Genomic DNA, 15,033 nt, shown 5'->3' with positions numbered 1-15,033 from the left:
GCGGCGAACGTATCGGATATACTTGCGACTATGTCACAGGTACACATATATGGGCAAAGTAATGTCCAATAACGATAATTTTCACAGTGTTTACGAATATCTCGGAAATATCTAAGGCTGAACGGGGCGGTTACATGCATGTATAGGAAAAAGTTGTTGAGAATCATGCAATCATGCCCCCAAACAACATAAATTCATGATGAGGACAAACTTCTAGATATTTACCAAAAATTAATCACGTTAAATTAGGTTCCCCTTGAAACAACTCAACTTTTATCTGAAATATTTTTCATTAAAATCATTATTTATATAATAATCGAAGTGGTTTTTTATTTATTTATGGGTATCTCACAGTGTATATATACTTGCGTCTTTTCTTTTCATTATATCTTCATAAAACCATCAATTTTTTATAGATTATATTACACAAATAATTATTATGATAATATAAATAGATAAAAGTCGTTTTAGTGAGATCATTTTTAAATAAAGTACTAAAATAGTCTCAGAAATTGATAACATTTTCGTTATTTTCTAGTAGAAAATATAAGTTGATTAATACATTTTTAGTTGATGTACAATTGAACTTATGTCATATGAAAATTTAACTGCTGTCGTCAAATCATTAAATATTATAAAACGCAATGTAATGCATACGTATACATATGTCGTTTCTAATGTAAGCGCGTAATCACATGTAACGTACAACTAGAGGGGTAATTCTACCACAGATTTTACTTTTATTGACTTTATCACACTTGTCTGTGACTTTACTAACTTTATTAGTTGGATCGAATATAATTCCTACACTCACCGTTATAAATCGCTGAGGGCGAGAGAAACACTGATTTTTTACACGATCGATGTTTCAGAACATGGGACACGAAGACTCGTGAGATACAAGGTTTATGCTGTATACATTCTTGTCTGTGATGGAGCCAAACAGGGCAAATCCCTAACTTTATAAGTTCTTGTATATGCTAGCGTGGAATACCTTTAATATTTGGTCACATAGGACATCGCATATCGTGGAACAACTAGAAGAATGGACGCGAGATCCTCATTTTCTCTCTAGTATAAGACTAGACTATGAACATATAAGACAAATCTCGACACTTATATACCGAATCCTAGGGAAAATCGTTCGAAAATTGACTCTCGATACTTGCTGCAAAATTGCTGCAAATTAAGTGGAAAATCAATATGGAAGACAAGATTCTCGTTCTTACGAGACAAACGGAGATGAGTAGCATTTTCTACTCTGTCGCAGCATAACATGTTACGCATACACAGAATGGGAACTTTTTGTTTTCCATGTTGATTTTTCACAATTCAGTATTCAAACGGTTTTTGCTAACGGATCTCAAGATCTGTTTAGGATGCACATGCGTACATAGCGATCTGTGTATATATAAATAAAAATAATGTATCAAAATTTTATATTAATATCATATTCATATAATGAAATAATCTTGGGAAACACTTTCTAGATATAAGATAATATTTTTAAAGTAGAAGACATATAGGTTATTTAACTTCTATATTGATATAATATAATGTTTTTAAGCTAGAAGATAATAGCAACTAAAAATAAATAACTACGTTTCATGTATTCCTAATTTCATAGATTATCGTAATATATTCTGATAATATTAATTTTGAATAAAAGTTTTTGTTTTTGGAGTTTATACAATTTTGTGAATATTTAATAGATATTAATTTTTGAAATGATTAGAATGTTTCAACAAATATTGTTTAAGAAAATACCTCCTTATGTTCCAAAATGTTCCCGGTTAGTTCGAGTTAGTCAAATTTCAAATGATTCCATGAAAGATGAAAGTAGTAATTCTGAAGCATCGAATACAGATCAATTCCACAAAGACTCTTCACAATGTTCATATAAGACGCGAGAAGTATTGCATCTGCTTGAAAAAGCTGCAACATTTGATGGTGTCATGGATAAAAATTGGATGACAACCCCATATCCTAAGGATATTCCGCTCAATTATAAAGAGGAAACAAAACCAAGTGTTAATCCAGAAAATACTTCTGTTTTGTTATTTCCTGGCCAAGGTATTATTAAAGTTGGGATGATTAAAAAGTATATGGATTATCCTGCTGCTAAGGAACTTTTTGAAATAACCAATGAAATAATTAATTACAATTTACTAAAGCTTTGTTTGAATGGCCCACAAAAGGAATTAAATCGAACTGAATTTAATCAAGCTGCTACAGTAGTATCATCGTTGGTTGCATTAGAAAAAATACGAGCAGAGACTCCTAAAGTATTTGAAACTTGTGTTGCTACAGCAGGATATAGCGTAGGAGAGATAACTGCTTTGATTCTTTCTGGCATTATAACTTTTGAAGATGGAATTCGATTAGCATGGTCTAGAGGAAAAGCTATGCAATATGCGTCAGACATGGTGCCTCAAGGAATGTTATCTGTATTTGGTACATCAAAAGCACAAATTTCCAAAGCTTGTATCGAAGCAGAAAATTGGATAAGGGATATGGGTATTGAAAATCCAACATGCAGGTAATATCTTAATATTTAATATTTGATAAATAATAGAAAAAGATGTTATATAATTCATATATGATGTTAATTATATAATCAATTATTTTTAGAACCGCTATTTTTCTATGTACAGAAAGAAAAATAATAGCAGGAAATATAGAAGCATTGGAATATATCGAAAAACATAAAGCACAATTTGGTTTAACTAACACATCTAGATTACCTGTATCAGGAGCATTTCACACACCATTGATGGAACCTGCTTTAAAGCCAGTTTCTAAAATATTAAATTCGATAGAAATAAATGAACCTAGATGTATAGTATATTCCAATTATAAAGCTGTACCATACACTAATTTACGATATGTAAAAAAATACATATTAAAACAAATCGTGTCACCAGTTAGATGGGAACAATGTTTACAACATATATATAACAGACCTGATGGAATACCATTTCCACAAACATATGATATAGGATCAAATGGAAGAATGAAAACTATCTTAAATTTAGTCAATTCAAAAGCAAGCAGGTCATGTATTGTAATTTAAAATACATCTAAAATTACTGTATTATTATGTACAATTTTTCTTAAACTTTTGCTTCACTTTTTCATTTACCGATATGTACTTAACATTAGAAGAAATATAAATAAATTTAAAAGAATAACAAATTTTAATATTATATCTATACATATATTTAAACAACAGTAGTGTTTATAGGTAATATAATCATACAACAACACACTATAATAAAGAGATACATTTTTGTCCTATACAACTGCATTATATCTATTTATTTGTATTATATTCTATGTATTCTTTTTCTACGACTTACATCGCGTCAACTGCAAAATCATTAGCGACAATACTGTGTCTAGATGACTTATATTTTAGAGTAATGTTTGTTTATCTTAGTTTATTGTATTTGCTATGTGATTCTATAATGTTGCAAATGTACCTGGTTTTATGCTGTAGTTCTGTTCTGTAGAGCTGTTCTTATGTTTTTAGTGAGTAGAATATAACTGATGACTACATATACATTTACGTTTTATTATGAATTTAGTATATATATAAAATATGGGTGATCACTATTATAATTTGGATTATTGTTACTTACTTTTGTTATTGATCAACTAATTATATGTAAATTAAAGCAAAAAAATGCTTATATATTAAATAATTAATTAGAAAGATACAAATTAACACTAAGCATTAAATATAAATATTATGTGCATGATATTATAAATATATAATATTTGTAAAATACTTCATAAATAAGTTTGATATATATATGTGAAATAACTTAATTTATTTTGAACTGCTCTTATTACATTTTCTCTCATGCCTCTAGTTTTCAAAATAAGTTAGAGAATGTAAGCAAAAGGTATTGTGTTTTAGGAGTTCCTTTTATTTTGATCATTATGTAAACATATGTAAATGTTTATAACATAATAAGAATTCATATTCTATTCGAAAGAACCCACAGGACTTTTTCATCCAACAGCAACTTAATATCTGCTATTGTGAAAGCACAAAACATCTTCCAAGTTGAAAGTTTGTAATATTTTTCAAAATTAACTATTTCGGAATCTGTGGGTACTGAAAAAAACGGCTTGCAGATTCGCATTCAGCTCGCAAAAATCTGCAGGAATCCTATGCAAGGAATCCCTTTTGAAGGTTGCAAAGTTGGAAAAAGATTAAAATTCGTTGAACATTGTAATTTGAAATTCATTATTTCATTAAATTATTAAAAACTGATCTCTTCTATTTGAGTTTGTCAATTGATATTACTAATGTAAAATGATAATGTAAAAAGATATATTGCTTTTAAATATACAATAATATTTAAGAACATCAAATGCGCATTTTAGTTTTATTTCATAAATTATATTTATAAATTGTATTTATTATTGTTGTGTATCACAATTTTTTAATTATTTTGTTACTAATAATTTTATACGAAATATATAAATGACTATGATATAGGTTTTTATAAGTTTTGCACATACTCTATGGTTATAGGTATGAGTATGAGCAGGAGACAGTTAGGGGCACAGCTAGGACGTGGTTGGAACTTCGAGTAGATTGAACAGATATGAAGAGTTTTTGGAACACAAGAAATACAGTATTCTGTATGGTGTAGGTAAGAAAATACGGTATGAAATTGAGGTTGTAATCTTTTATTGTAAGATAAACATAACATCAAACATCATCATGAAACTAGTAAGGTACGTATATTAATTTGTAATAATTCGGTAAGAAGTAATAAAATATTTATCAAACAAAAAGTTTAAGATCAAGTAGAAATATTAAGATTAACACTATATATGTGAATAATTAATTGGATTTGTAAAGATTATTGCTATGTTTTATCACATCTGATATTTTTGAATCTTCTAAATTGTATTTATAATATAATTGTTCTAACTGTTTCAGATTTTTAATGAAACTCAGTCATGAGACTGTAACAATAGAATTGAAGAATGGTACTCAAGTACACGGTACTATTACCGGTATGTCATCATAACCTATAAAAAATCTTCATGTTTATATTTCCATTAAAATTTAATAATATTTGTTGAATGTTTACTTATAGGAGTAGATGTGGCAATGAATACGCATTTAAAGACTGTAAAAATGACAATAAAGAATAGGGATCCTGTACAATTAGATACATTAAGTTTACGAGGCAATAATATAAGGTATTATATATTACCAGATTCATTACCACTTGAGACTTTGCTCATAGACGACACACCAAAAGCAAAAGCAAAAAAGAAGGAGGCTGCACGAGGTTTGTAAATATAACAATATTAGTTACTATTACTAATTTACAAGTATGAGAAAGTATATACATGCTTTTTATATTACAAATAATATAAATATTGAAAATGCTTTTTGTAAAAGAATATAAAAATTTATTAATGACATGTATGCTATTTTAAATTTAGTACTAATTCTAAACAGAAAGGCCCATCTTACTAAAAGTCTCAACAGATATTGTTAATGTATTGTTGACTGTTTATTTTATTAAGAAACAAATAACATGACTAACATAAACACCTTTGTTTGTTTATTAAGATAAGAATTTGATGTGATTATATGTATAATTAACTAATCAAACATTCTTTCCAAAAAATGTTATTCAAATGAAATTTGTAAATAACGTCGATAGACTTTAAAAACTAGTCAATTATATTACTTATTACATTCATAATATATTGATTTCTCTCTCTTTCTCTCTCTCTCTCTCTCTCTCTCTCTCTCTCTCTCTCTCTCATATGTGTATTTACACATTGTTCCTTAATAAAGTTTTATACTTTTCAGATATATTTCATATAACAATTACTTTAATTTTTTAAAATGCTATATTACACACGCTACTGAATTTTTTTTATATTTGTATATTTGTAATTAAAGTAGCTTTTATAATTAATTCAAGATACGATAATTTAACTACAAACATTCAAATTCAATAGGGATAAAACAGTGTAGTATGTCGAAATACATTTATTAATCAAAATGTGTAAACATATTTTTATATCATCAATGATAATAGACATTCTATTTTATATATATATATATATTTTGTTTCTATATTTATATTACTTTTAGGAGCAGTACGTGGTCGAGGGCGTGGTGGACGTGGTACGAGAGGAGGTCGAGGTGGACGAGGACGAGGACGGGGTAGACGATAGTTATGTACATTATTATATGTTTCATTGAAATAATTAATTCAACCTTTTGCACCTTAAAAAATACTGACGCAATGTATTATATAATACGAAAATAAATTGTAATGTTTTCGGGACTTATCAGAACTTTTAATTGTTATATTACACTTTTATTGGTAGAAATGGTTACCATTTACTTATTAAATCTAGAAATACAACTGCAGGAAGAGTGCAAAATGAGCACAAGAGTTTGTAGCGATTGTGATTACTGCATAGGAAATCTTACAGATTAATGATAGTGGGTTCTATATTTAGTATTTCTGATATTTTTTGCGCTCAGCTCTTACTGAGCGGCTTCATCTGAGAGAAAGCAAAATTGCATACATTTCATTTTGCACTTTCTTGTAGTAAGAATTCTGGTAATTATTTAGAAGTATGGTTTCTTCCTCAATGCTCTTGAAATATATTGCCAAAGTTATCATTCTGAACAACTTTTTCTTATACAAGTAATCGCTGCTCGGCTGTAGTTTTTCAAGTTATAAAGCAATTTATATTTAATACTAAATATACGTATATATATGTATTATTCGACTATTTATTTTATACATTTTTGTTCTGTAAACAATTAAATTTATCAATGATAATAGGTATATTTGTTACATTTTTGATCAACTAAATATCAGAATAAAATACAACATTTCATATATCAATCTATTCATCAAAAATTATTTCACGCCAGCGTTACTAGCCATCGAATGACGGCCAGAGAGAATTTATAATTCATTGATGTATTTTGTTATTTATAGAGTAAGAGTAAGTTTAGAATAAGTGTAAGTTCAGATTGGGCTATATAAAAATGTAGCTGTTTATTCTAGAATGAAGTGAATTCTAGAACCGTAACCTAAATTTATAATTTTTTGCGAATATGTTTTGGAAGCTATATACACCGAGTAACGATTGTACATTTATATGTATAGGAAGAAGTTACTCAGAATAATAACTGCGACAACATATTTCAAGGACATTGAAATTGGCAAGCAGATCAAACTTCTACATAATTACCAAAAATCGTCTTGTTGCATTCTTATTGTTAATATCTATACATATTTTTGTATTCAAATTTATACCTATCGTTTATTCTACCACTATTTTTGTGGAGAGGAAATTTCTCAAAATTTCATATATTAATGCACATTTGTGCTGTTACTGATAATAAATAATACTTACAATAATAATAATTACTTAATAATAATTACTTAACTTACTTAATAATAATTACAAGCCATGTCTTCAATAGTTCTTTATGTCTTCTAAAAGATAACAAAGATATACCTAATAACAACAGTAGCACATTATTTAATGCTTTTGTCACTAATTGTTTGCAGATTTACAATGAATGTATGTTACTGATAGAATTTCAGATAGAATTTCTGTTTCAATAGATTTGCTCATAATTAAGCATAACTATGCTTAATATAACGATTAAGTTGCAATCCATGGTTTCTTTGAGACTTTTGTTTCTCATGATGAATAAACTGCTCATGATGCAATAAAAAAATTTGACCCTAAACTTCAAGATTAAGATTAATTTTTTGCGGCTACATTTCTTTTTGTAAATCTCTATCGGACTAGAGGTGTAGAATTACCTGTTACAGCCATGTAAAATAATTTTGTACATTCTGCATATGTATAAAGTATATACTTTATTATCCTTTACAAAGATATTATAATAATATTATACTTTATAAAGAAAATAATGTCACTAATTCAAGAAAATAAAGGACAAAACAGCTTTGAGTACTTACAAAAGTTTAAATTTTAATGAACATTTTTATAAAACCGTCGTTGCAACTACGCAAGTTTAAAAAAAGAATTGGATATGTTTTCTTAGTCATGTTAAATTAAAATCAAGTCAGATTGAAACAAATTGTATTAAAACACATTAAATTAAGCAAGAATAATTTTATTCATTTAAAATGCGGCGATATTCAAATCAAGAATACAAGAAATAACGTGGTCAGCAAAATTGAAATGACTCTGACACCTGATACCACGTAGGAATGCTCTTGTCATCGGTGTCAGTTGTCACGATTTGATCTTGTCTTCAGTGTTCGTAATCGTTATGTATTACTCTCGATGTCGAGTCTTAGATTTTTCAAATTATAATTAAACCAAAACAGTAGTTGCTGTCATCAGAAATAGTCGTTAAACTATTTCGATTAGTTTGATTCTCGTTCGTTATTTTCGAAACAAGGCGAACAGCTGAATGGAATAGATTCAGAAACTTGTTGCACCTTTCTAAAGCGCGGCACTATTTTGAATTTCCAAACTGTTGTATCCTTGATATTCTAATTCATAACCGTATGAGTAGCATTAACTAGCGTATCAACGCGACTGGTAAATAAATTCCACATTTCGGCTTACCCGTATGTGCAGGAGTACTAGCACGGGAAGGATTGAAGTCTTCTTGAAATAAATAAATATTATTAATATCTCCTTGGTTGGTGATTTATTCGATTTTATTTAGTTATATTTTATTGACAAATTTCTAATCTTAGCTCTCTACTTGGTTTATAAATGAGAATAATTGTCGTTATCGTAAGCTATTGGCGATGCAGCCCTAGATCGCGTTCAGGTATAGGTGAGTTTGATGGTGAGAACTAATTTCTGTTTTGTTCTGTAGTTAATTCTAATTCTTTTTGATTTTTCTCTTCTTTTTTAATTTCGGCAGTTAACAAACGTAAACCAACATTCTGCTCGGTTCTACTTCTTGCTTTGGGTTTCTAACATGAACTAAGATTGTTTGTAACAATAATACTTTCCGTGACAACCAATGTGGCTTCGCAATTCTTGCCAAAAGAGAAACAGATATTTCTGCTAATAATGGGAGAAGTGCGAAAACCCGTAAGTGTCTTCAATTGTTGAAGGCACCGTAACCAGCGCGGCTTTTCAACTGTGTCAGGTCACAGGTTAGCACAGCGAATTGTCCTTTTAAATATTTAATATTCTTGAAGAAAACACGATTAAATATACAAAGATAATTCTTGATTGTTGACAATAATAGTCAATGAATAATTTTATTCGAGTAGTACACATATGGTACAAGTCCGAAATGATTGAAGAAGAGAATGTTACAATGTTTAGATTCTTACCTTGCTTATATGAATAGTCGATCGCATTCTTGGAATATCGTACTAAGTAGTTTCGATCTATCCTCGCGATCGCGTCTCCCCGCGATCGCGAGGAATCGCGTGAACGGGAGTCGTAAATTCTCGTTACGATTATAAGGATCGACACCACGAACAGATCGATCCCCTTATTTCTTGTGGGATAATAGGGGTAATTGATGTGATATAACAGTGCGATTAACAGGGTTATAATATTTATATTTCCAATAACTTAATACACTAAATAGTTACACCGTTACGTATGATATAAATATCGCAGACGATACTTTGACGTATGAAACTCCGATAGATGAACACAATGTTCTTTCGAACATAAGACGGAGGTGACTTTCTTGATGTAGCAGAAGTAGCAATTGAGTAGACTAAGTATACATATGAAGTGACTGCTCTGTAGTCTAGAGCACAAGTCTAGAGGGATGAAGTGACTGTTCTGTCGTGATGAGAACAAGTGAAGTTCGTTCTTGTGTGATTACGGAGGAAAGCTCGGTGTGGGTGTGTCCTTTGAACTAAGGACATGGATTCGTTGTTCACACTTTTCGTTGGAAAAATGAGTGTAACGATCCGCGATGCCGATTGGTTACAGCCAACGTTAATAAATGAAGATTGGCAGAGGGAGCCTCCTCTACTAACATGACTCGGGAGCGAGCTTGTTCATGGGAAAAGCCGGTTTTTCCGTGAGACAAAAATATCCACCTTCTCCGCTAGGTAACCACCCGCTTTCTCCGTAATTTGTAAGAACGTGCAATAAACCTAAGGACTGTTTTAAGTACCAGCTATAAATCGAAAATATTTGCAGGATTAAAGGTTCCTGCAAACTAATACGATTCAGTTTATGGTAGGGCCTTAGGTTTATTGAGGGTCTGTATAATGGTGCTTGGGCCTTGACGGTCAGACAATGAAAGAAGTCGAAAGAATAATCACAGAAGGAGGTGACCGCCCTCCTACCTCTTTAGCCCGACAGAAAGGTGTTCTAAGCACCGCCGGCGACGAGAGATTCACTCTATTTCCGCGATGAGAGTGTGACGTAGCACTGCTCCAGCGTGTGTTGCGCCGAGTCCACTCCCTCATTGCAAAAGTGGCATCGGTGAGTATCTGCGTGCACGGTGAATATCTGCGTAATCCTGTACGTCAAGGAAAGCCCGCCGCCGCCCAACCAAATGTTCCTGTTTGCCTGGACGCACATTTTGCGAAAATGCTATTACGCATACCCAGTGATGGGTTACTAGGTTATGTGGGACTTGGCAGATGGTGTAAACCATACCCACCAAAAACGTCTCCTCTATCCGCTTCTTTAACTGTACAAGCACCAACCCTGGAACCGCCTCACGGCATTACTTCAGGGTTGGTCTTGTGTTAGTACCGCAATCTCCTTCTAGCGCCTTCTTCTTCTTTCCTCTATCTTTTCTTGCGCCAGCCGTGACTTCATTATTATATTACACAAGGCCTGGAACTCAGTCCGGTTGTCCCCTTTTTGCACCACTAGCCCGATTAAGTCGTCAATTGTCAATGATTTGCCGAGGTGATTCTCCAACTCGGTCCTTTCCCTTATCCACCTGGGGCAGTGGAACAGCGCATGTTCGGCGTCGTCATCATCACCATCGCAGTCCCAGCAGCGGGCGTGTACTTCCTTCCTGATCATCCTTCGGCACAAGTAGTCTCGTCTTACCGCATATAGTTCCGTTTCTCCGTCGCTTATCTGCACACATATAGTGTGTTGTGTAGAGCCCGGCGACTTCGAGTGGCGTTACGTGTTCCGATTTTAACCCCACAGCTGCCATTGGTGGATCGTTTTTCGATCCTCGACAGGCGATCGCAACTCCTGTACCGAGTCCAGGTATCTTGCCGTTGATGCTGTATGGCTCTTGCATCAGCAAGATTCTGCATCAGCTTTCATCTGCGTCCTGATCTCATAGGGGACAGTCTTGGATCGCTGCATGTTATGTTGCAGGATCCGTATTCCCCTTTTCCTCCCATGTCCTAGTCTATTCGTGTTTGTGCTTCTACTCATAATCAGTTCTTGCTAAAATCGCTTCCAGGGCCTTTTTATACATAGGGCAGTTCCCATCGGAGGCGGCGTGGTCGCCTTTCTTGCCGGCTTTTCTGCAGTTTACGCAGCTGGCGTTTTCTCCTTACTAGTGCACTCTTTCGTGCTGTGCCCGCTTTCCGCGCAGTGCGAGCAGATATCGTAGTCGACGCGGCAGTATTTTGCTACGTGTCCATAGCCTTGGCATTTATAGCAGCGGCTGACGGCAATAAAATCACGGACCTTGCATGCGTTCCACGATATATAGACCTTCCCCTTTAATAACTTTTCTCTTACCTGGGGGGGGGGGGTGCTTCTATCACCCAGTTGGTCTCCTCGGAGTCCTTGCGGCCCGTCCTGAAGCAGAATTTGATCGCTGCCACGTTCTCCTCCTTGAGTCTGTCCTCATTCTGTTTCCTGATACAGGCTCTTATCTCCTTTTCAGGAATTTCTCTGGGGACGTCGAACAAGATCATTCGGGGCTGCCTCCTCTGCGGTGTGCTGGTCTTTAGGCCTGCCTCCTTCAGCTTCGCGTTCTCTGTGAATGCTTTTAAGCCTTCCGGTTTCGTCGTTTCGACTGCAAGTCCATTTCCACCGATTTTCCTTATGGCGGTGACTTGTATTCCCTTCTTTCGGGGGTTCACGAGTGTAAACACCGCTTCCCGAACTTCCTCGCTCGTCTTTATTGTGTCGTCTGTTTGTTCCGGGCGGATAATTATCACGTTTTTCGGTGGCTTGACGGTTATCTGCTCGACTTTGCTACTGGTCATTTTGACCTTTTCTGCGTACGAGGGCTGTTTTGGCTCGGCCCTCGCGGTTTTCTTGACCGCTGTTTCAAGTCGCTTGCTGACTTGCAGCGACATGTTCACCACAGATAGTATTTCTGTATTCTTGCTCTGGGCCGTCCCTGTGATTTGTTCTAGCCTCCCAGTCAGGTAGCTATTGTGGAGCAAGAGCTCCTCCACAATTCCCCTCATATCTCTGAAATGCCTCATGATTGTCGCGGTCTGGTCCTTATTTATCTTTTTGTTCGGGTCGAGACAGAAGGCAAGATCTTTTGTTCGACCTCGCTTGCCTTTTCTTTTATGTCCGATATCGGCCTTGGTGTTTCGGGTGCTGGCCGAGATTCCTGCTTGGCCTCTTTTCCCTCCTCCTCGGCCTTTTTCATTTTCTGTATTTCTGGGCTCTGTTTTTCGGGTGTTGTACCCTCTGTTTTTTGCGACCTTAGGGGTCGCAGGACCACTCGCGCCTTCGTGGTTGGCGGTGTCTGCCCCCGTGATGCCATTCTCCTGTTCGGTTTCAGACTGTTTTAGATGCAGATGCTGAGTCCCAGCGGCGTATCGCTTTACGCGTGCAGACGCTAAGACCTAGCGTCGTATGGTTTTGAGCGCACAGACGTTAAGTCCGACGGCGTAATGGCGGCACTGAGCTTGCACTTACTCTTCTGTGTGTTCTTCAAATGGCCGCTTTCGCAACGTTCAGCGACGTATCGCTTTGCGAACGTGGGCACTGAGTCCGCGGCGTGTTGCTTTGCGGACGCTGATACTAAGTCCCGCAGCGAGCTGCTTTACGAACGCCAGCACTGAGTCCCCCGGCGTATCGCTTTACGAATGCGGACGCTAGTCCCGCGACGTGTTGCTTTACGAACGTTGGCGCTCAGTTCCCAAGTAGCCCGTACGGCGGCGCTGCAGTCGCGCGTTCCAAAATGGCTTTCCCTCTGCCCTAACCTCACCCACGTTTTTCTATGTCCTCTCACGCGTTTATTAATGCGAACTCCACTATTTCTTATATCCACCATTGCTTCAAAGCACTATCACTTCACTTTCTCACAATTTTCTCGTCCGATTTCTTTGATTTTCCTCGAGAATTCGGACATTGAGTCCGAAGTATGCTGCCATCTTGTGGACTAGTCACATCCTTCGGTACACGTTAAAAATACCATGCCCCGTCAGGATGTGCATAATAAAGTGGTCAATGTACCTCCTATGCCTCCTGAACGTGCTGACTTCTGCCACCAGCCTCTTCGTCCATTTGTCCTCCATACGCTCCTCCACTGTCTTGATCCTTACAGAAAAGACCGAGGCCGGATCTTCTCTTGAACGGGTTTTATATCGTGACTGCAGATATTCTTTTTTAATTCGATATTTCTCGGTCCGGAACACTGTGCGGTACGCCGTAGATGATCTTATCAACGCGACCCTTTGCGCCCTTTTAAGAGTATTCCTATTCTTTTTCTTTTCCACCGTATTTGCTCATACAAGTGCCGCTTAGGGCACCGCCGACTCCCAAACTCCATGATAGAGCTTCCTGGTAAGCCGGTGGGACCGTTCACATTGGGCAGCAGCGATCTCGATGGTTCCATGAGAGTATCGGCCTTACCGCACACTTTCTCCAAATGAGTCTCGAACCTTCTGCAGTTATCTAGCTGCACCCCAAGGTATCTAATCTCCTGCGTCGTAGTCAGAATGTGCCCCTCCACGTTCATCTCAATTACCTTGAGGATCCGCTTGCCCGTCAGCAGTATCACCTCGGTCTTCTCCTGTGCGATTTTCAATCCTTTATCGGCACACCACCGCACGATCACACCCAACGCCGTTCTTAATTTATTATCCGCTTCTTCCTGCTCGGACGTTGACGAAATCGACGACATTCATTTTCATTCAATTCATTCAATTCCTTTAGTAGACCCATCGTATACCAGATTCCAAAGCAGTGGTCCAAGTATTGATCCCTGAGGGACACCCGCGTACACATTCCTCCTTAACGCTCCTCTTGTCCTTACTATAATCTTCCCGTGCTCAAGACAATTCTCGAGAAGCGTTACCAATTTCCTGGGCATTCCTTTAGATTCTGTTTCTTCCAAGATCTTATTCCAGCTGAGAGTGTTGAACGCGTTCTTCACGTTCACCGCTACCAACACAGAAATCCTATTTCTTCTCTTGGACCAGTCAGCAAGATCTATTACTCGGCGCAGGACGTCCACTGTATTCACTCCCCTCCTGAACCCATACTGGTCATCGTGAAATGGGTCCAGTCCCAAGCTTTCCTCGATCAGGTTCTTAAACGTGTACTCGCAGATTTTACTAAGTGCTGGAAGCACGCTGATCGGTCAGAAACGATGTTAACGTGTGATCTCTTCCCGGTTTAAAGTTTAGATTTTGCCTGGACGACCGTAAGCCCGGGCGCGGCCGCTCTTTTATCGAGGCTGGTCTGCCAACTATCGAACATGTTCGGTCGCGCCTGGACCTTGACGTCGGCACCTGCAGGCCAATCCCACCCAACAGACCCCGGGTGCGGAAGTATATCTCACGACGCCTGTAGTTCGAACGGAGGAAACCCCGCGACCACCCCCGCTGCCGTCGTCGAGATGGTGCGGAATCCTCTCACCGCCTTGATGGCCACCGTCCCATAGAACCTCTTGACCAGCAGGAGGTTGCGACAAGTATTCTTGTCTTTGGTAACGGTAACGGGTTCTTTCCTTAGCGCAAATTTATCGCCATACAGTACCTGGGCACCCCATAGGGCCATAGGGGTTTGGGTTACGCCCAACCAGCGCGCAAGGCACGTAGTGCCTTGTTACTTTGATTAGTTAAGCCTGGCAGGGGCTATCGCTCGTCTCAGGTC

General features: G+C 36.5%; 2 protein-coding genes across 3 annotated transcripts; both read left to right on the top strand.

The window, feature by feature from the left end:
• Positions 1 to 1,226: 1,226 nt before the first annotated feature.
• LOC117210679 (probable malonyl-CoA-acyl carrier protein transacylase, mitochondrial) lies at positions 1,227 to 3,562 on the top strand. Its single transcript, XM_033453919.1, has 2 exons — positions 1,227 to 2,539; positions 2,632 to 3,562. The coding sequence occupies exons 1-2, from the start codon at positions 1,728 to 1,730 to the stop codon at positions 3,071 to 3,073; spliced, it is 1,254 nt and encodes a 417-aa protein (XP_033309810.1). The 5' UTR covers positions 1,227 to 1,727; the 3' UTR covers positions 3,074 to 3,562.
• Positions 3,563 to 4,540: 978 nt separating this feature from the next.
• Positions 4,541 to 6,339, top strand: LOC117210683 (probable small nuclear ribonucleoprotein Sm D1). Of its 2 annotated transcripts, none has more exons than XM_033453933.1 (4): positions 4,541 to 4,667; positions 4,961 to 5,037; positions 5,121 to 5,318; positions 6,140 to 6,339. In XM_033453933.1, the coding sequence occupies exons 2-4, from the start codon at positions 4,968 to 4,970 to the stop codon at positions 6,220 to 6,222; spliced, it is 351 nt and encodes a 116-aa protein (XP_033309824.1). In that variant the 5' UTR covers positions 4,541 to 4,667; positions 4,961 to 4,967; the 3' UTR covers positions 6,223 to 6,339. The 2 variants fall into 2 exon arrangements, with proteins under 2 accessions (XP_033309824.1, XP_033309823.1); XM_033453932.1 differs by having other exon boundaries at positions 4,550 to 4,752.
• The last annotated feature ends 8,694 nt before the right edge of the window (positions 6,340 to 15,033 follow it).

Source organism: Bombus bifarius, unplaced genomic scaffold (genome assembly GCF_011952205.1).
Source record: "Bombus bifarius isolate JDL3187 unplaced genomic scaffold, Bbif_JDL3187 scf7180000008208, whole genome shotgun sequence".
Lineage (NCBI taxonomy): Eukaryota > Metazoa > Arthropoda > Insecta > Hymenoptera > Apidae > Bombus > Bombus bifarius.
The sequence above is the reverse complement of the archived record's forward strand: the minus strand, read 5'-3'. Positions and strand labels throughout refer to the sequence as shown.